Genomic DNA, 23,259 nt, shown 5'->3' with positions numbered 1-23,259 from the left:
GCCCGCGCCGCCGCCACTTTGTCTAAACTATATGCTACTATTCTGGTTCCATAGGGACTTTGTACTTTTGTTTTGCACTAATATTGATTTTTTTTTTTAATTTATTGAACTTTCTTTTGTTTATTATGTTATGAGCCTGTGTCTATAGACCTGTAATGCTGTTGCAAGTAAAAATTACATTGTTTCAATTTCAGTACATAATGACAATAAAACACTCTTGACTCTCTTGACTCTTCAAACAGTGTCACTGATAAATAGACAATGTAGCTCCCTGTTCACTTCCACATGCACTTTGGCAGATTATTTTCCCCACAGGTTCAAATAACAACTCTCACTTCATATATCAATCCCTTTTAAAAAATAAATCTTGTGTAAAGATTGACTGTGAGTAATAAACAACCTAAAAAGGTTAGTTAAAGTGGCCTATCAGTTGAAAATATGCAGTGAGGCGACAGCAATTCTTTCTCTTATGAATGATTACAACTTGCATGCAGAAATATCTAATTTAAAAAGTAACTTAGATTTTCACATCAGAAACCTGTGCAATCTTAATTCTGATCATCACCTGCTCTCTCACCAACTATTCAATATCAATCGCAATATTGAAAATTGTCTTCCAAAATAATTTTATGACTCAAACTCTAATTTTTTTTTAATTTATTGAACTTTCTTTCATTTATTGTGTTATCTATGAATACTGTGTTATGCAGCTGCAAGTAAGAATGTCATTGTTCCTTTTTGGTACATATGACAATTAAAAACTCTTGACTCTCACAAATTTCTTATTTTCCTGTTTGGAGTTATTGCACTCTGTACAGTTTAATGTTTGCCTGCAGGAGAGATAAAATCTAGTACAAGGTATCGGCTGACCTTTCCAATGCAGCAAAGGAGAAGTGCACTGTCAGAGATGCTGTAGTTTGGGTGAGTGTTGAACTGGCTCCACCGGTTCCTTCCAGTTGATGCAAGAGGTCCAATGGCATGATTCAAAGAAATGCTTTCTGCGGTACTGGTCTAAATTGTATTCCAGCAAGCATTTGAAAATAGATTACAGAATATAGCCACTGCACTAAATTCTGCACTTCCTGCATTTTGAGGTGCTAGTGTGTTATGTGAACCTACTACAGAAGCAGGGATTGTAGGCTTCCAGGAGGACAAATAAAAGAGTTGGTAAACAAAGTTACCAGAAATTAACACTGAAGGGCCTGTCCCACTTAGGCGATTTTTCAGCGGACTGCCGGCGACTGTCAGGTTCGCGGCACTCGCCTGAAAAACCGGGAACTGGAACGGCGACTGTCAGTGGAACACACACGCACACACATACACACACACACACACACACACACACACACACACACACACACACACACACACACACACACACACACACACACACACAAACACATTGCAAAGGCGGGGGCCAGGGAAAGCGGGGGGAACGCTGTCTGAAATTCACACGGTGCAAAGCCAAGGTGATACAGACACACACCGCGATGAACAGGAAGGTTAAGACCGCTAGCACAGTGTACGGTAAGCCTTTTAAAAGAGGGGGGAGGGGGGGTGGGGATGTATCCTCAATGAATCCTCTTCAATAGCTTCCCCCACCACTGCTATGAGGTCTGAATGATCTCTACCTCCATTCTTAAACAAAGGAACAACACCGGCTATTCTCTAATCCTCCTGGACCTCACCTGTGGCTAGAGAGGATACACAGATCTTTGTCAAGATCCCTGCAATCTCCTCTCATGTCTCTCTCAATAACCTGGGATAGATCCAACAGGCTCTGGAGATTTAGCTTCCTTCATGCCTTCCATTAGTCCCCACACCCAGTCCTTCTTGATAGGGCATAATAGTATACCCCACACTGCTTCTGCTTGGTAAATACAGTTGCAATATACTCGTTTAGTACCTCACCTACATCCTCGGATTCTGAGCTACCATGTCTTCATTTTTGAAGTAAATATTGACCGAGGTGCTTTGAGACGTGAAATTATGAAAGGTGCTATAGCAATCATACAAGTTTGTATTATTTTTTCTATTATATCCTGTTTCTTTATTTTAAAGATATATGAATGTTAAAAAACTTTAATGTACTTATCACCTTGCAAAAAAAAAATAAAAAAATCACAGTTCAAAAAGTGGGAAGCATTGAATGTCTGCTGCATCATCTTACCTAAAGTGGAGATAACTATTCCCAGAGTAACCAGTGACTTGTTAATGTTTGATCCTTCTGTCATCCTGTCTTTGGAGTAATTTGGATCTGCTCTTTCACTGCAAGACAGAAATCAAATTGGAGAAGTAAGGAGATTCTTTCATATGGAACAGTTCCTCAGTGCATTTCCACATTGTGTCTAAACCAGTAGAGGGCACAATTACATACGTTATTAAGATTTTCATGATGACAACATTTTTGGCATTAGAACTTTAGACCAATTAATGACTGCCAGTTTATAAGGATAAACCATAGATGTATTGCTGTACTGAATGGACTTTATTAGTACTAAAATAACTTAGAAAACCATCAAGGTAACATTCTCTAAGTTACTCTCTGTGTTGTACAGGTGTTTTATCCTTTATTAAAGGCAAGTGGACATGGTTTGTAAGTAAAACTATCATGGAGCGATTGAGTGATCAAAGACAAAAATGTATTGAACCAGTCTGGGCAAGGGCGACCAGAAGTGCGACTAGAAATAACTGTTTTGCATGTGACACACTGTGGTAGGCCGGATCATGAATAAGGACGACACAGAGTACAGGAAAGAGAAAGGGAACTGAGTGACATTGTGTCAGGACAATAACCTGTCCCTCAATTCAGCACAATGAAGGAGATGGTTATCAACTTCAGGAAGCACAGTGGAGTACATGCCCTAGCCATCAGCAATGGTGCCAAAGTGAAAATGGGTGTGAGTTTCAAGTTCCTTGGCGTTAATATGCACTCTGTATCTTCTCTTTTGCTTTATTCATTTTACTTGAGTTTGTCTTGATTGTATTATGTCTTGTATTATCTGATCTGTTTGGATAGCATGCAAAACAAAGCTGTACCTTGGCACACATGACAATAATAAACCTAAACCTAATCTTAACAGAAACCCAATATTTTTCCAAAATTGCCATGTATATCACTAGCTAATGGTTCGGAGAGTGAAACATCTTGTTTCTTTGTTACACACAAATGATTGCAAGATTTGGTTAAAACGTGCAAGCTTTTCTGTTACCTTTAGGGCCATATGGATATATATTTCAATGTTCATCTGCGTCCTTCCCAACCTTAAGGGCATTGGCAGGTATAGAGTTGAAGGTACAGACATAGGTTGAATGGCTCTATCACATGCACACTTCCTGCAATGACGAGTAGGAAAAACTGCAGATGCAGGATTACCACAAAGATAGACACCAAATGCTGGAATAACTCAGTGGGACAGGCAGCATCTCTAGAGAGTAGGAGTGGGTGACAATTTGCATCTGAAGAAGGGTTTCGACCCAAATCATCTCCCATTCCTTCTCTCCAGAGATATTGCCTGTCCTGCTGAGTTATTCCAGCATTTTGTGTCTGTCTTCCTGCAATTACTTGCTCTTTTTCTATCTCCCTTTTTCTCTCGTAACTATCACACATTTACTATCTCAGGTACAGCTTTAGCCATGAACACATTAGTCAAATGAAAGTTTCCAGGAACTCACCTCCCTGCCAAGTCAACAAGATTGATTTTGCTAACTATTTCTGATGGAAGGTTATTCTCCAGTGTTGCCTAAAAGACAAAGAGAAATAATCACTAATGATTTAAGCATGCAAGGCAAAAATTTAATTTTGAAACCTCTCTGTATCTTAATTTTCTTTTACTTTTGCCATATTGCCATAATTTTGCCAAATCACACAAGGTGTATTCTTGAACCTGGCTTATCAGTGAAATAGATAATGACTGACTCCAACATAACTGTAACATAAGGTACACAAAATTGCTGGGGAAACTCAGCGGGTGCAGCAGCATCTATGGAGCGAAGGAAATAGGCGACGTTTCGGGCCGAAACCCTTCTTCAGACGTAACATAACTCATTTTGCAGATCTTCCTTGTATACCTATTGAAACCTTACCTGAACAATACTGCAGTTTTAAGAACTGACCTGGGAGAAGGGTTCAGGTTCACCTAACCTGTTGTGAGAAAAAGTATATTTTGATTTTACTTCTGAAGAGTGGGTTCTAACTTTAAGGCATTCCCTTACTGAGAGATAAAGTTATCTTCAATGATTGTAAACACATATTTATTTCCCAAAAAGCTAAAGATGTATTCAACTGAATTGTTGCTGAGCTGTAACATTTACCAGATCAATCACGTTATTTTTTATCAGAATATGAAAACATTTCTAACACTAGCAAGACTGCAACACTGAGAGAAGTCGTGGTGATGTTCCACTTGAGCCTCCTCCTGACTAAATCTGCTTTGTGACCTGTGTGACCTGCTTTTCCCTTCCCTCTCATTGACTGGCCTAGCCTCCTCTCACTAGCACTAACTCTTCACCTCAACCACTCCCTGTGGCAGTGGTTGCTCATCTTCATTATTTGAAGATGGAACTTCCTTTCAAATACTAATTGGATCCCTTGATGATTATTGTATATTAAGTGACGAGCATACTTCAGGAGTGAAAACAGTAAACACTTTCTCACACAACAGGTTAGGTGAAGCTTGATGATTATTGTACAATGATGGCCTCCAGTCTTCCCCATACATGGACATGTCCTCTCTATCCACACTATCAAAATTATTCAATATGTTTAAAAAAAACGTAATGATGTCACCTTCCCAGCCTCCTTTTCTCACCAGAACTCAATGCTATTTATCTTTTCCTTATGCATACACACTTAAAATTCTGGCATCCCCTCCATCGACTTTTAATAAAAGAGATGTACACTGTACTCCAGCCCTAAACAAAATTCAACACAGGTTTATCATGGCTTTCCTGTTTTTCAACTATCTCTCTCAAAATGAAATCAGATTGCAGGCAAGTTAAACTACATTTGGATTCTCCTGCTTAGAGTATATTAATGGATAATCCAATTGGCTTATTGGGAAAATAAAGAGATATGAGTGTATTCTGTTAAATTGCTTGACTAGCAACCAGACCCTTGCACAAATGATCAAATCCCACCATGGTATCCAATGATTTTAAATGTAACTAATGAAATAAATGCAGGATTAGTCTCAATAATGGCTGTGATGAGACAACCAGATTGTATGCTCACTAATGTCCATCCTTCCCCAATCTGGCCTATTCCAGATCCCGAAGCTACAACATTAAAGCTAAAGCTGGACTAGGAAGGAGTGGTGTGTGAAGAATTGCTACCTCATAAGGGGTACTACCCAACCTCAAAAGACTATTAGAGTTAGGTCAAATGACAACCCCAGATACTCATGTGACATTTTGGACCATTGTATTTTAAAATAGTGCAGCAAAAGCAGGTAGATGTGATTGTTGTCGACTGGCCGCAATCTCATTGAAAGCAAAGATTTGATTGAAAGACAGAGGGTCAAAATTCTAAATGGCCTACTCTTCCTAATAGTAAGATACAAATTCTTCCAAATTCTGTGCAAAAATTTTAACTATTGTTACATGGATATGTTATTTTTGAAAGAATCTTTAGCAGATAAAGACAGTGAGTGTAACGCAATCACATTTGATCATCCCAAGACAGCGCCAGAATGTAATGATCTAACGCCCACAGATCCACTTACATCTATTACAGTTGTTCTACCCTTTGAAACCTCAGTTCTAAGACCAGCGCACCAGTCTGAAATGGCACCACAGGAAATTAGAAGATTTGTTGAAATGATAGTGCTTCAGCGGTTCCACTTGTTTCTCAACCCGTTTGTTGTATCCACTATGTGGAGCCAAAATTGAGGTGATCAGACTGAGACAGGGTAAATATTTTGCTAACCTGGGTGTAATGGATGGTAAAGATGGCGTGAGATCTGCTGCTGGCATCATGGACATGGGTAGCAGCAGTGATTCTAAAACAGAACCACACAACAAATGGATGTTAAAGAATAACATTTAATTTTAAATGAAATTAGAGTCGTACAGTTCTTTTTAAACCAAGTGGTTTTAATCTATAATTTAAAAGTTCTTCCCAAGGATGCTAAATCAATGCACATTCCCGATCATGTATAATACAAAACATCATACTGAAGTTTAAACAGCACAATAGCACAAACTGACTGTTTGTTATAAATTCACAACACCAAGTCAGAGTCTGCAAGAGGATGAATACCTGTTTGCAATCCCTTCTTCCAAAAGCTGTACAAGTTGCTTGTAGTCTGAAACCAAGTGCTGAGATAATCCTGTGGAGAGACACCAATGCATCATTAATCCAAGAATAGCAAAGCAACAGATGAATTCAATCATTTTTTAACTTTGGATCGACAGTTTCCTTTCTGTATTTGTTCTCATATGCACACGGACAAGCCCAATACACTCAATACAAGGCATCTCCCCGGGGTAAAGGTCCCCCATGCAGATACTGACTCTCACTGACCCTCCCTAGAGGACAGAAACCTCCCCCACTGATTCTCCCTGCGGGAGGGACCCGTACACCGACTTGCCCTGAGGGAGTAATCCACACGCACCAACTCTCCCTGGGAGAATGGACCCATACATCAACCCTCCGTAGGGGCAGACCCATGCGCACCAATAAGCGAGTTCGGTATTCCAACTGTGCATACCCAGGTCATTTAAATTCCATTTGGAATATTTTGGAGGACCAAGAAACCAAGATAGGTCACTCGCTATAAACATTCTCGGCAGCTGTGGTGCTGAGTTGTGTGCAGGCTTGCGTTTCATCCGTGGTTGGGGTCGGGCCCGGGTCTCTGGCGCTGCGGTCGCTGTTGAGTTGCTGCTGGGCCGTCCCCGTCTCCTCCCGGGTGTCCCGTCCCTGTCCGGGGTGGCCCTGGGCTTGCAGCTGGCGCGGGAAGCGCTGGCTCCAGCTCGGCTCTGCCTGTCCAGCCGGGATGGCCGGCAGCCGGGGCATATGCCTGGAACGGTGGCGGCCCCGGACTTGCAGAAGGCACAGAGGGGTTGGCTGGAGGCCACTGAGTTGGGCTGGGGGTGCGGCTGGCGGTCCCTTGCCCATCGGGGAGTGGGTTCCTCGGGTGTTGGAGCGAGGTTGGGCTGGAGCTGCCGTTTCTTCTCCGCGCTGCCTGTGGGCCGCTGCTGCAGGCCTCTGTCCCGTCGGTCCAGGGTTGTCGGTTGGCCTGGAGGGGCAGGCGGAGTTAAGCTGGGGTTGGCGCTTCTCCGTGCTCGCTGTGGGCCTGTGGTCCGCTGCTCCAGGCCAGTGTCCCGTCGTTCCGGATATCTTCGGCTGCCCCTCCCGGGCGGGGATGGGACACAAGGGGGGGTGGGGGGACGGGACATGGACGACACTGTTCAGTGGCAGTTCGGCAGCGCTTGAGGCGCCGAGGACCCGGGTTCGATCCTGGCTGCGGATGAGGCACGGGTCTGTGTGCGTGCAGCTGCCAAGAATGTCTCTCCGCCGGTCCAGTCTCCCCCCCGTCTCCCACTCGCATCTGCCCCCTCTCTCTCGCGGTTGCACCCCGCTCTCCCGCTACCTGGCACCCCCGTTCCTCAGATTAAATGTATTTTTACACATAAATCATGAATAAAGATTTATACACAGTTTATACAGTCAGCACTTATTTCGATTTTTCTTTATAGCTCGTGACCTTTAACAAATCCCATGATTCCTTGTGTTTTTCGGAATACAGAACACTCTTATTCTTCTTGGGGAAGGAACCCACACACACACACGTGCGCATGCACAAAGACTCTCCCTGTGGGACAGAACCACACACACACACTAACTCTCCCTCAGGGAATGGAACCCCCAGTCCCACACTCACAGATTCTCCCTTGCGGATTAATCCACACACATCAACTCTTCCTGGAGGAAGTCTCACCCCCGCCCCATTAGCTGACCCTCACTGAGGAATGGGCTTCCCCCCTTATACATCTAATCTCCTTGGGGGATGGTCCCCCTGCCCCCTACCCCAATTTGGTTGACATTGACAACACTATGGTGCAGGTACAGACACCAATTCTCATCATGCCACATTTGCCTATATTAGGATCCACTGCTAAGTAAGTAAGTAAGTTTATTTGACAAGTATTCACATACAAGGAATTTGCCTTGGTGCTCCGCCCACAAGTAACAACATGACATACAGTGACAGTTACGGGTGACTCAGAAAACACTAAACATTAATAATAATAATAATAATACATTAATGATAAAACACCATTGATCAAGCATGTGAACCAACAAAATACCAGATCAAAGGGAGGCTACAGATTTTTGGTTGTTGAGTAGAGCAACTACTTATGGATTAAAAACTGTTTTTATGTCTGGCTGTGGCAGTTTTGACAGTCCGGAGTCGCCTTCCAGAGGGAAGTGATTCAAAGAGTTTGTGGCCAGGGTAAGAGGGGTCAGAGATGATCTTGCCCGCTCGCTTCCTGGCCCTTGCAGTGTACAGTTCATCAATGGAGGGAAGGTTGCAGCCAATAACCTTCTCAGCTGATCGGATGATTCGCTGCAGCCTCTGGTTGTCGTGCTTGGTGGCTGAGCCAAACCAGACCATGATGGAGAAGGTGAGAACAGACTCTACGATGGCAGTATAGAATTGGACCATCATTGCCTGTGGCAGATCGTGCTTCCTCAGCTGCCGTAGGAAGTGCATCCTCTGTTGTGCGTTTTTGACTGTGGAGTCGATGGTGGCTCCCCATTTAAGGTCCTTGGAGATGATGGTTCCCAGGAACTTAAAAGACTCCACAGATGTGACGGTGGTGTTGTTGATGGTGAGTGTGGTGAGAGGAGGGGGAGCTCTCCTAAAGTCTACAATCAATTCCACTGTCTTAAGGGCATTGAGCTCTAGGTTGTTGCGATGGCACCAGGACTCCAGCTGTGACCCAGTCTTATAACTCAGTAATATTCATAAACTATAACAATGTTAGACAACCCAACAACATAGTAATAGTGGGGGCATGATAATACCAACAGCATATTCAAAAACCACAATGCAACAAGGTACAACCACAATATATTGCCACATCAGATTTCAATAACGTTTCATTAACATGTACTGTTACTTTGACTTCAAAATGCTACTTCAAGCAATTCTCAATCAAAAGACTACCATATCAAACTTAAATTGCAAAATACATACTTCTATCAGCATGTTGAGAATTCATTTATAATAGTACCCATTAAATATCGAAATATTAAACATATGCAAAATGCAGCAGCTTAATGATTGGAAACCTTTTCCCCTCAGGTTTTAATGAACTACGTACTGATATATACTTCTGTGAGAAAAAGTTGAAGAATTATTTCATAATTGTACCCATTAAATATAAAAATATTAAGCATATGCAAAATGCATCAGCTTCATTATTTGGAACCTTTTTCCCCACAGAGTTTTAAAGAGCTGCGTCCTGATATCAAGACGAGTTAACATTTGTGCACAGCTGTGAGACTGGCCTCTTCCAGAATGCAGTCTCCTCTTTGCTGATAATGGTTGGCAGGAGCCCAGGAACAAAGTCTGTGCAGTTGCATCAGCTCGTCAAATGAAAGTCAATAATCTTGTGCCAAAAAAACAGTATTTAAAATCAATATGTTAGAGTTGGCCTGTTGTAGAAGAATGTAAACGTTAGCTTGGAAACTTCTACCATATTTGATTTCAATAATAACTGAGAAATAACCGTCTTCACAGCATCCCACTGCGGGTTTCCAAGGTCAAGGCAGCCTCGCTGTTTAAAATTAAGAGGATACTGCTCATCGTGTGCAGAAAAATGACTCGATGGTTCAGAACAGATTGTTTGAGGGGTGGGGCTGATGCAACTTGCAGTGCAATAAGGGGTGCATTACTCAACATTTAATTTTCAAAATGCTACAATAGGTCAATAGAGGCACAACTCGTCAACCCTGGCCAGGCTGGGATCTCTAGCTTCGGTCTGTTCCCTTAATGCTCTTGGCTCCTTGCACAGTCTAAACATGCTAGTGGGAATGTGGATAATATGCTGGTTGTTTGCCAAAAGCATTTGAAATCGTTTCTCTTAAAGGACTGGCTCTTAAAGGGGAGATGCAGCCAGCAGAACTTCTCCTGCTGCACACTGGCTCCAACGGTTCAAAAACTGGCCACATGGAAGTCATCAGCCCAGATTTCATGGAGAAATTGCCAAAGGAGAGAGCGATTACTTCGAGGCACAAGGCCAAATTAATTGAAGCCAAGATCACAAAGGGCCTGATGGCCTTGGGGTTTAATGCCTTGTCTCCAAATTAAGGATGGCAACTCAGAATATCGTTGTGCCGCTCTCATTGGAATTGACGGTTTCAATAAACATGGAGTAATCACAGAGCATTAATCCCATTGCTGGAAGTAAATTGCGTTTTGCAATCCTAGATTATGGATATGCAACCACTCTGTTCAACGCTCCCTTGCAATTTAGCTAACCACTGCACAATTATTCCAGCTAAGAGTTCACCAAAGATTAGAACACTGCAGTAGCAGGCTTAAACAGTCAATACAAATGAGGCTTGAAACAGAACATATTGGCTTCAGAACCATCCAGGTCACCCTATCCGATACCCTTTTGTAGCATTCATCTTTAGTCTCTATCACTTACTCCATCCATCTGCCAAACTACTTCACTCGAATGCACCAACAACTTTCTAGGCTTAGTCCAACCCCACATCTCTTTTCTAGCTTTCTCCCCTCCTACTGCTATCAGTCGGAAGCCTATTCATTCCCTCCACGTGCTGCCTGACTCACAGTTACTCCAACACACAGAGTTTCACTCTATAACTATTTAGCCTCAAGGGATGTGACAATTTAAGCTTTAAATGGACAAAGTCACTCTCCATCTACCGCTAGTCACCGCAGGCAAGGACATTTCAACTTGTGAATCATATAAAAAGCATGACATTTTAATTTGTTGGATAGTGTTTGACATGATTTAAGATAATGTAGCCAGTAAACTACAATAACCAAACCAGCAACATTTTGAAAGATAAATCAAGTCAGAATTATTTGTGCGACCCCTAATGAACTCAAACACTGGTGCATTACCAAATATAGGCACAATTATCCTCGTACCCACTAGTAACATCTGGAATGCTGGTTCTAAATCAAAACACATGGAGAAAGTAAAAGCATATTCATGAAGGGCTGCTCTGTGTCTCCCTAACACAGGACTGAAAATAATCCAACAGGATACAAGGAGTTCCCAGTGTGAGGGAATAATTAAAATACTTTATAGAAAGAAGCCAATGATGGACTGAGATATTTAAAAAAAATAGAGACCAAGTTCATAACTTTAAACTTCTATATAATATCACAAGTTTCTTTGTTTGCAGGAAAAGAGATCCAACCTCAAGAGTCCCTTCTAGAACTCATGCCTCATCTCTGAGATCATGCGAATTAACCTCTGCATTCTATTCAGTCCCTTGACATCTTTCAAAGAGTGAAGTACTGAGTAATAGATTTAACATGCTCTTCTCGCTTTTTGTTCTCAATATTCCATTAGTCATGATTATGTCCTCCCCATTGGCTTAGAACGTGGAGGGAAAAAACTCAACCAGTCCTTGAGTGAGTGCCGGTATTTATCCACCTTACCGACGGCAATTTTGAGATTCCTGCACACATGCAAGTGAACGTGGAAAGTTTTAGAAAATCTCCTCACAAAGAACTATGCATTCCACACAAAGAACCATGGTGGTGTGCAAAGTTACCACATTTATCCAGCATTTAAGATTAAGGGTTAACCTGGTGCAATAATATGGCCTCCAGTAATCCGAATGGAGAGAAATAACTTCAAAAAACCTGTTTCAAATTATCTATATATTTTATTCCCATTTTTATTCTGTTAGAGTACAGCAGAATGTATTGCCTACACTACATGACACTAGAATGCGGTTATATTTGTGTCATCTTTACAATGCCAAAACCTCATAATTTCATCATCATTAAATTCCACTTCGACTTATCAAATGGAAAATTCAATTTTCTCTGGTCTATTCTGGGTGCTATCCCAATTAATTTCTATTGCGCTCTCTTGTAAGAATGACATAATTCTCAACACGTAGGTCTCTGAATACTCCAGCTGAAGCTATCCAGTCTTCAATACAGTTTTAGTGTAACTACAGGTAACTCTGCTATTGGGTGATAGTTTTGTTCCTAAGAAACCTCGCATTATAGAAAATCACATTTTAAAAACGGTTAATTCAATGAGGAAAAGAGCGCAAGGGGCTCGAGAGCTTCAGACTCGTAATAACAACGTTTTATCCCCTGAAGTATTTTCAAAAATAAAGGTCTTTTTTAGTAGCCATTGATTTATTTTTGTTACTGCAAGCTAAAAATACTTGATGTTGTATGGCTGTATGTTACAGAGATTAATAGAGCATAATTGCACCTGTCAATAGAAGCGATCACTTGTCAATTTCAATGTCCACCCGTGATGAAACTGACAGACTTTGTTCTTAGGCAAAGGGTTTCGAATATTACAGGGAGATCACATTTCTTTCCCTAGATTATTTCTGTTTTACAACTAACTTTTCAGTCCAAATGAATGTTATGGAAACACTGAAACAGCAGAACTACTTTACAGATACAGCATGGAAACAGGCCCTTCGGCCCACCGAGTGCCGACCTGAGATCCTTGCACATTAACGCTATCTTACACACACTAAGGACGATATACAATTATAACAAGCCAATTAACCCCAAAATACTGTACGTCTTTGGAGTGTGGGAGGAAACCGGAGATCCCAAAGAAAACCCACACAGGTCACGGGGAGAACTTACAATCTCCGTACAGACAGCTCCCATAGTCAGGATCGAACCCGGGTCTCTGGCGCTGTAAGGCAGCAACATTACCAACTACCTGTGTAAGGATTTAGCATCTTAAAGTTCATAAGATAACAGGCAGAAGTATAGATAAATAAATCACAACATAAAGATGTCTAAGAGAACAGGATAAACTGTATGAGTTCACCTTCTACATAGGGGCCTTTTTCTGGGTGTTCACGCACACGAAGGGTGTACGGCTTGTTTCCATCACATCGTTTCAGAAGATCACGAACACGCTCATTGTAGATTTCCAGAAAGCTGCCAAAAAAGCAATTTCATGAGGCCCAGTAATAAAATTACAAATTTATACTGACATACTGTATTCGAACGGAGGTTATGGGGGGAGCAGGCAGGAGAATGGGGTTAAGAGGGAAATACAGATCAGCCATGATTTAATGTCAGAGTAAACTTGATGGGCCAAATGCCCTGATTCTGCTCCTGTCGCTTATGAAAATAAAATTAGAAATGTATGGCCTGCCATTGGAGTGCGAGGCCCACTTTCCCACTGATCTGACAAGTTCACAATATTCTACTACTGCACACTAAAGGAGCACAAAAACTGTGCACATGAGAATTAATGTACCAAGTCAGCCTCTTCCTACTCAGTTTCGTCAAATCCTTTCAGCATATCTGTTTATGCATTTAACCCTCATGTACTTAATTAGCTTCATAAATACGACTATGTTTTTTCCACACTTCCACAACCTGGTGAGGCATTCCACATTCTAATCACACAGTGTAGAAATTCTCTGGAATGCATCAGTTTCTGCATGCTCATTGTTCTAGTTATCAGGAATATTTTGTTGCAACAGTAAATAGCAAATCAATAAACAATGAATTAACACCATGTCTAGATAATCTATAGTGGAACCGGCAGATTCTGATATAAACAATAATTCAGTCTCTCAGTTCGTATCAGAACTGGCCCTCTCTAGGCCATCCATTTCTACTATTAACTCAGATTTTCTCTCTCCAGTCCCACCGTCTGATCTGTCGGCATTTCCTGCAACCTTCAACCTGCATTTTACTGCTTTTGCAAGTTCCCCATTATTTAAGTGTTGGGTGAGACCAGATGCAATACTGTATGTGGTTCTGGTCGCCCAGCTGTTGGAAAGATGTCATTAAGTTGGAAAGGGTGCTCTATAAGATCACCTCTCAACCTTCCGCGTTCCAAGTACCAGAGTCCTAGCCTACTCATCCTCTCTCTATACCTCAGGCCCTCGAGTCCTGGCAACTCTTTTCTGTACCCTTTCCAGCTTAACAATATCTTTCCAATAACAGGGTGGCTAAAACAGACCACAATATTCTAAATGTGGCCTCACCAATATCTTGTACAAATGTAGCATGACCTCCCGACTCCTATCTCTGTATTAAACTCCATTAACCATTCCTCAGCCCACCTGCCAACCAATCAAGATTCTGCTGCAGAGGTCCCAGTCTCAGCCATTCAGGACGGAAAATAAAATCTCTTGCCCCGAGAGGTCAACTGAGGCTGAATTGCTGAGTTTATACAAGACAAAGACTGATAATGATATATCGTGGGATAAGTGATCAGTTCAGGAAAAGTACCACTGACATCAATGATCAGCCACCATTTTAATAAACTGCAGGGCAAGGACAAGGTGTCAAAAATGTATACGCCCGATTCAATTTTTCACGTTCCTAACAACTCCTACCCAAACACCAAAATAACTCCTCACTCCTCCCTCGCCACACTGGTATCAAACACTGCCAATCCTACAAGTGAAACACAATCTCTCAATTATAATTCTAAATAGCTTTCCCTGAGATGGTAAGGGAGAAACCTTCTCCCAAGGGATTTCCTGGGAGAAACCAGAGCAGCAGATTAGGTCAGCTGGGATTGATGGGAAGGTAGAGGTTATGACAATTAAGTTTGAAAGGTAGACAGAAGGACAGGTTAATGAACATGGGGACACTCGTGGGCTACAGTGTGTTCTTTCCAACACATGGAATATCGTGGGTAAAGCAGATGTAGTAAGAACATAGAGCAGTGCATGGAACAATGGTGTGGTGGCCATTATAAAGGCTGGGTTATAAGCAGAACAGGATGGCAGCTCAACTTCCAGGATTTCAATGTTTCTGACGTGATCAAGAGGGAGGTAAAAGAGGTGCAGCAGTGGCATTACTAATCAGGAAAAATGTCAGAGATGCAGTCTGAGGACATACTGAGGGTTTATCCATGAGATAATACGGATAAGGTAAGATAGGTTTATGTTAAGGATAAGGGGGAAATCTTTTAGGACGGAGATGAGAAAAACATTTTTCACACAGAGAGTGGTGAATCTCTGGGATTCTCTGCCACAGAAGGTAGTTAAGGCCATTTAATTGGCTATATTTAAGAGGGAGTTAGATGTGGCCCTTGTGGCTAAAGGGATCAGGGGGTATGGAGAGAAGGCAGGTACAGGATACTGAGTTGGATGCTCAGCCATGATCATATTGAATGGCGGTGCAGGCTCGAAGGGCCGAATGGCCTACTCCTGCACCTAATTTCTATGTTTCTATGTTATAGGCCACTCAGTAGCCAGTGTGAGGTAGAACAGGTATGTAGATAGAATATGAAAAGATGTAAAAGCACCAAGGTTGTCATAGGAGGTCACTTTAAGTTCCCAAAATTTGAGTGGGATTTGGACAGTGCAAAAGGCTTAGATTGGACAGAATTTGCTAGGTTTATGCGGAGAATTCTTGAAACAGTATGTTGATAGCCCAACCAGAGGGTGACCATACTCAACCTTGTATTTGGAAACAAACCTGGCCAGATGACCAGTGTTTCAGTGGGAGAGCATTTTGGGAACAATGATTACAACTCCTTAATTTTTAAGACAGTTCTGAATATAGATAACTCTGGACCTTGGGAAGAGTACTAAATTGGCGAGAAGAAAATGGGCACTATAAGTCTGTTAACCAGTTCCATAGTTTGCAACGGTGCATCTCTCTTGGGATCATACCATCCCGAGCCAACAATCGGACTATCAGGGAACTTCCCTGCCTGAGTTCATTTGTTGCCAACCCCGATTTGTCCTGGTCTTTTCTTGCTTCTGGTTCTGCCTCGCCCCCACAGCAGACTGAAGAAGTCTCCCAACCAGAAACGTCATCTATCCATTTTCTCCAGAAATGCTGCCTGATCTGCTGAGTTACTCCAGCATTTTGTGCCTATCTTTGTTATAAAATCTGTATCTGTAGTTTGGTATAAATCATTTGTTTTATTACTATTAGACAGGTTGGTTAGTCAGATTGCAGGCAACATGAATTTTCAGACTGTAAAGGAGGCTTCAAAGGAAACAGCAAGCAGGATGTAGATCAGTTATAGATATGGACTGGAAAATAGCAGGTGGAGTTTAATCCAGACTATTGTGAGGTTGTGTACTTTGGGAGGTCGAATGCAAGGGAAAAGTATGCAGGTAATGGCAAGAACCTTCACAACATTGATGTACAGAGGGATCCTGGGGTTCATATCCATACATCCATTAAATAGGCATATGAATATGAAAAGAACTGAGGGATATGTGCAGGCAAATGAGACTAGTTTAGCATCATATTCAGCACAGACATTGTGGGCTAATGGACATGTTCTGGTATCATTCCTGCACACACTGCTACAAATTCATTTCAAGACGTGTCTGTCACAAAACTGAATATCACCACCACTGTGGTGGAACAGTGGCGCAGTTGGTAGAAGTGCTTCCTCAGGGCACATGAGACCAGGATTCAATCCTGAGCTCGGGTACTGTCTGTGTGGAGTTTGCATGTCCTCCCTGTGAGCACACGGGTTTCCTCTGGACGCTCTGGTTTCCTCCCATATCCCAAAGATGTGTGGGATTGTAGGTCAATTAGCCTCTGTTATTGTCCCAAGTCTAAGGAGTGGATAAGAAAGTGGGATAACAGAGCTAGTGTAAACAGGTGATTGATGGTTGATATGGACTCAGTGGGCCAAAGAGTCCATTTCCATGTTGTTGCTCGAAAAATAAAAAGAAGAGGTCACTGTGCAGAGAGAGAATTGGGGGTTGGGGTGGGGGGTGGGGGGGGGGGGGTTGAGCGGTAGTGGGTGGGGGGACTGTGACAACTCAGTGAGACAAACAGGTGAGGGTGACCCAAGGAAGATGGTGCAGCAACTTTGCTTCAATGGTACAACAAACAAAAATGAGGCACTCCTCACCTAACTTCTATGCTACATGATGCTGGCTTCTCTTGGTAGTCATCAACCCTGGAAAAGAGACCCTGTGAAAATAAGCATGGTTCCAGCATTATATTAGTGACCTGTGATTACATTGATATATCGAAAATGTCTGCGTGAGGTAAATTGCTGAAAAGTCAAATACCTCGCATATCCTTGGCGTCAGTCCGATTGCTGCCTGAGAGACAAAAATGAATAATGAGTCACGTAACATGCAATTCCTTACTTCAAACAGTCAGCTGTTTATTTCTAATCATTCTGTGCTAAATTAATCAAGCTGAGATTCATTAATTTCTTCTGCACAAAGCCTCCCAACATCAAGCTCTTCTCACTTTAATATAGAAATCTGCTCCTTCAAAACTGGCAGCTTCTTTTGTGTTTACACTGTGATCATACTTCTGAAGCACTTTGTGGGCTGTGAAGTGCTCAGGGAAGTCCTGAAATTGTGAAAGGTGAGGAATGGATGCTTCATGTAAAAAATAAAAAAATGAAGCAGCCAATTTACAAACACGTGACTAAATCATCCATATCACTCCAACAAATGAGGAATATACATTGAAAAACAAACAAAGTGGTGGAAAAATGCAACAGGTCAAGGAACAGCTGCAGAAAGAGAAACAGTTAACATTTCGGCTCCAGAACCCTTCATCAGACTGCGCGACATTAAATAATCTGCTATACTTAATGTTCAGTGTTCTCTTGTAGTGGACTTTAAACCCACATATTCTGACAAAGACAAAGGTGTTATGCAGTAAATAACAGCTGATATTTATATTTAATTGTCAAAATTGAAATGAACTTTCTTTTCATATATCCGGGGTTTGCATTGCTCAAAAGAATAAAAAGGTTTTGCTGTGCACTTCAAATAATTGTTCTAGCAAAGTCAGCCTTTTGTCCTGAACAAAAATCGTCATTGTTGTTTGGACTTCAAGGGTTCCAAATCTAAGAACATTGCCACATTAAAGTGAAGGGGATATGTTGTTCCAATTTACATGCTTTCATTATCAAATTTAATTTCTGTATTTTACAATGAACAGTTGAAACATACAAGGAAATTAAATATTTTGTGGAATAAGGTACAATAATTAAAAAATGATCCATCCATATGCCTTCAAAGACACAGAGGCTGATGACATCTAACACCTCCAACGTCTTACTACTGACATGCTCCAAACTATCCATGGACCCCACGCCAAATGCACTATCCTCACGGTTCTTCTCCCTGGTATGTACAGATGAGAAGTACTCATACAGGACCTCACCCAGATCCCCTTGAATCACACATAGAAGAGGATTCACTTTTTCTGTAGCTACTTGATCTTATAATTCTGTATTGCACCTTAGTCTAGGTGTCTAAGACCAGAAGGCATGGCTTCAGATGTGAAGGGTGAGTACCCATTCTATGGATGGAAATATGATGACTTAGCTAATTGAATAAAGCTAATGGAATAAGTAAGTTAATCTATTTCAATACTTCTTTGCTCTGCTCATGAACTCTTGAAGTGACTGGTTTAAGTTAACCAAATCATTTTTTGTGTGCAAGCTGAGACTGAGATGGCCAGAAGACAGTACCACATCCATGTAATCATCTGGTAAACAGATTCCCTCCTCACATCAAACGATCCCCATAGATGACAAATTTACAGCAGTGACCAATTTCTCCTGACGATGCAGGTTGGTATGGGGTAGAGTATTTAGGCCAAATGTTGTGATTCAATTGTTCCATCATAGTCATACATTGCTGAGAAAAAAATCTGGAATTTTCTTTTGTGCATTTCACTCACAAGAGGAAGTCAGTGGAGGTCAAACTAAAATACATTACAATAAACAGCTGTGGCTGTACAGCGGGTAGCCTTCCGGCTTCAGTCAGAAGTCTGTGTTTCAGCTCCAACTAATTGAACATGATCCAGCTAACACCCCAGTGCAGTAACTCAGGGACCGCCTCAACTGAGAACTCATTGCACAAGCGTCCGATTACAACCAAATGTGTCCGTCCCCTCTCGCGTGCTCAACACATCTACACCGTATCACCTTGCGACATGACTATTCCCTCACACTTCTGCTGCCCACAACCTAACCCTAAAGGGCCTGTCGCACTTGGCCGTCATTTGCACCTTATTTACGCGTCGTATGTAAAATAGGTCGATGCGTCGTGATGCGTGGGGTGCGCGTGGGTGACACACGCATTGCGCATGGAATGGAATCGCATGCAGTGGCGCGCGGTATCGCGCGGCGCTCCAGGATTTCGTAGTGTAACGAAATCCTCGCGCGCCACCTGCGTGACGTATCGCGTACGTACGCTGACACATTGGCGTCGCACGCTGTATCGTGTGGTGATGCATGGTTACGTCACCGTGCGTCACCCGTCCGTAAACATACAGCGCCGCGCGCCGCCCATACACAATCGGCACGCCTTTTACGCGTCATGTAACCTCTAACCTCGTCCACACAGACCTCTTCCTGGGTTTCTTGCTAGCCTTTCTTGTTGTGCTCCTGCCTGGCTGATCTGTAAGTATGAGGGCTGCTGCTAACAGACGTCTCTGTTGTTGCTGTAGCAATAAAATCTGTAGTTCTTCCATGATGGTCATGAAGCAGAATAGGGAAGCAGGGTATTCTAATCACACGCACCAGACGGCTGTGCTGAAGCATGATGACGCGTGATTTGCGCGCGACATCTCGCGCCACGACACGTCGACCTATTTTACATATGACGCATAAATGAGGCGCAAATGACAGCCAAGTGGGACAGGCCCTTAACCCTCTGTAAACCTGAGGTTATCAAGCACCATATAGTATAATCTCCCATTAAGTCCTATCATCCGTGCTTACTGACCAACACTTGCTCCCATTTAAGCAATTTGGTTCTAAATACTCAATGCATTTTGACTCGCTCCTTTGTACATAGATTTCTTCTCCAAATCCTTCATTCCTCAGACATATATTCAGTTGACCAGAGTTACCAACACTGGAAATTAAATTCTCTAGGGTGTTCAGCATTTAGGAAGGACAGGCAATAGGGAAAGGGGGTGGTGCAACACTACTAATAAGGGAAGATATCAGTGCAATGGTGACATACGATCTCGGCATAACAGATCACAGTGTAAAACTATCACAAGGTGGGTCAAGCTAAAAAATTACAAAGGAAGGAAATATTTAGAGGCAATAAAATAGTAGCTTTAACTTTGGGTGTGCACGTCATGAAATCAGAGATGCATATGACAGGGATAACAGAATATAATGGGAGGCTTTAACCTACAGATATAAATTGGATGAAGGAAGGTGGAAGATAAATTCATGAGATCAATATGTCGAGGACCCAGCAACGGAGAAGACTACATTGAATTTTGCTTGGTGCGGTGAGATAGATTTTATTGATAATCTTGTTGTCATAGGCCTTTGAGGAAGAATGAAAATAAAATTATACAATTTGACGTCAAGTTTGAAAGTAATAAAGTTCAATATGAAGCTGTGGTCAAAACAAAAAGGTACGAGGCAAGAGATGGGTGGGTTTGATTGTGACTTTATATTGGAAGATATGACCGATGTGCAAGAAAATGATAACATTCAAAGAAATAATGCCTAAGTTGCAAAAAAAAAATCACTTTATGGCACAAAAACCTAACAGGAAATGCAAATCATCTGTGGCTGACAGGGAAGACTAAAAACGGCATGAAATTAACAGAGGAGACGAATAAAATTGCCAGGAATAACTTTGCGAGCATTTTAGAACACAAAGGACCAAAAAAATTATTAACAAATAAAAAAACAGAATACAATACTGCAATGGTTAGAAATAAAAACGAAAAGAGTGGTTAAAAGGTACATGATAGGAAAAGGCAGGCAAAGGCAACTGTGAGCCCCTTACAGAAAATCCATAATGGGGAATAATAAAATGGCAGACGAATTAAACCAGGATACTTGGAAAATAGAAGAATATGGCACAAGAATAATAATAATAATAATAATAATAAATACTTTATTGATCCCCTCAGGGAAATTCAGATGTCCAGAAGCTCCCAACCAACAAACCCACAGATTCAAAACGAACGCAGACAGAAAATACATAGAATACAATGTGGACACTACCTGAGAGCAATAAATACTTAAAAAGACCAATAATTAACAGTTAAAAATTAATAATTGCAAAATGCATTCCCCTACAGCCTAGCGGTCCGAATTATAAAATCTAATGGCTGCAGGGGTGAAGGATCTCCTGAACCGCTCCGTTCTACAGGGCAGGGAGAGGAGCCGGTTGTTGTTCCGAGTGCTCTTTTGACTCTCCAGAATTACATGGAGGGGATGCCCGGGGTTTTTCAGGATGACATGCACCTTGTGCCTCATACGCCTCTCAAGCACCTCCATCCCAGAGTCTACTCTCCCCTCCAGCACTGAGCTAGCTCGTTTAACCAGTTTGACCAGCTTCCTATTGTTTTTTGCACTAATGCTGTTGCCCCAGCAGACAACAGCGTAGAAAATAACGCTTGCAACCACTGTGTTGTAAAACATGTGCAGCATATCCTTACACACATTGAAGGATTTGAGCCTTCTGAGGAAAAAGAGTCTGCTCTGGCCTTTTTTGTAGAGGGAGTCAGAGTTGACAGACCAGTCCAGTTTGTTGTCAAGGTGCACTCCAAGGTATTTATATGTCTGCACCACCTCAATGTCAGCCCCTGCAGCGTTGACCGGCTGAAGGGGGAGCTTGGACCTGCCAAAGTTAACCACCATCTCTTTAGTCTTTGTTGTGTTCAGGGTGAGACAGTTCTCTTCACTCCAGGCACAAAAGGCACTGGTCAAGTTCCTGTATTCCTCCTCCTGCCCGTTCCTTACACATGCCACAATCGCTGTATCATCTGAGTATTTCTGTACGTGGCATGTGTCAGACTTATAGTTAAAGTCTGCTGTGTACAGGGTGAAGAGGAACGGGGCCAGAACCGTTCCCTGTGGGGCTCCAACATTGCACACCACTGTGCCAGACACACTGTCCCCCAGCTTGACAAACTGTGGTCGACCCGTCAGGTAGTCGTATATCCAGGAGATAAATGTGGAATCCACCCCCATCTTCTTAAGCTTGTCATTCAGAATCAGGGGTTGGATGGTGTTGAACGCACTTGAAAAGTCGAAGAACATAATCCTCACATAGCCACCGGGTTTGTCCAAAAAGGAGTAGATCCGGTGCAGCATGTAGAGGACTGCGTCATCCACCCCAATGTTCTCCTGGTATGCAAACTGTAGTGGGTCGAGTGCGTGCTGGACTTGTGGTCTCAGGAGACGAATGAGTAGCCGCTCCATTGTTTTCATAATATGGGATGTAAGGGCCACCGGTCTGTAGTCGTTGATCTCGGTCGGCCGCCCTGCTTTGGGAACCTGCACGAGACATGATGTTTTCCACAGACCTGGTACCCTCCCTGACTGGAGGCTCAGGTTGAAAATGGTCTGGAGCGGCTCCGCCAGCTGAGCCGCACAGTCTTTTAGTAGCCTGGGACATACACCATCAGGGCCAGCTGCTTTACCAGGCATATGAATAGGCCCTTCCATTCAGCCATGATCATATTGAATGGCGGTGCAGGCTCGAAGGGCCGAATGGCCTACTCCTGCACCTAATTTCTATGTTTCTATGATATCTGTTAATTTAAACTAATCTTATCTGCCTGCAACATGGTGGGAATCCCTGATTAAATGCCTCTTAAATGTTATTGTATCAGCTTCTGCTACATTCCCTGCCTGAGATCCAGGTACTGTACGCTTTGCGTAATAAAACTTGCCATTGCTAGTTTAGTCTTAGTTTAGTTTATTATCAAGTGTATCGAGGTACAGTGAAAAGCTTTTGTCAGCAGAAAGACAAAACATGATTACAATCGAGCCACTTAGTGTATAGATACATAAGCGAATAACATTTAGTGTAAGGTAAAGCCAGTAAGGTTCGATCATAGATAGTCCAAGGGTCACCAATGAGGTAGATAGTAGTTTAGGACTGCTCTTTGGTTGAAGTAGGATGATTCAGTTGTCTGATAACAGCTGGGAAGAAACTGTCCCTGAATCTGGAGGTGTGCGTTTTCACACTTCTATACCTTTTGCTTGATGGGAGAGGGGAGAAGAGGGAGTGGCCAGGGTGCGAATTGTCCTTGCTTATGCTTCTGGCCTTGCTAAGTCAGCGTGAGGTATAAATGGAGTCAAGGGAAGGGA

The 23,259-nt window shown here is 42.4% G+C and overlaps 1 protein-coding gene across 2 annotated transcripts in view; it reads right to left on the bottom strand.

Annotated features, from left to right (window-relative positions):
- stard9 (StAR related lipid transfer domain containing 9) overlaps positions 1-23,259 on the bottom strand; it is a 182,831-nt gene that overhangs the window by 82,882 nt on the left and 76,690 nt on the right. For both annotated transcript variants that reach the window (XM_033026744.1, XM_033026745.1), the window contains exons 5-11: positions 17,222-17,254; positions 17,059-17,120; positions 13,030-13,142; positions 6,260-6,329; positions 5,927-5,999; positions 3,676-3,743; positions 2,171-2,268 (exon numbers count right to left, since the gene is read on the bottom strand). In XM_033026744.1, coding sequence (XP_032882635.1) covers positions 2,171-2,268; positions 3,676-3,743; positions 5,927-5,999; positions 6,260-6,329; positions 13,030-13,142; positions 17,059-17,120; positions 17,222-17,254 — 517 coding nt within the window. The remainder of the gene's footprint in view (positions 1-2,170; positions 2,269-3,675; positions 3,744-5,926; positions 6,000-6,259; positions 6,330-13,029; positions 13,143-17,058; positions 17,121-17,221; positions 17,255-23,259) is intronic.

Source organism: Amblyraja radiata, chromosome 9, assembly GCF_010909765.2.
Source record: "Amblyraja radiata isolate CabotCenter1 chromosome 9, sAmbRad1.1.pri, whole genome shotgun sequence".
NCBI lineage: Eukaryota > Metazoa > Chordata > Chondrichthyes > Rajiformes > Rajidae > Amblyraja > Amblyraja radiata.
The sequence above is the reverse complement of the archived record's forward strand: the minus strand, read 5'-3'. Positions and strand labels throughout refer to the sequence as shown.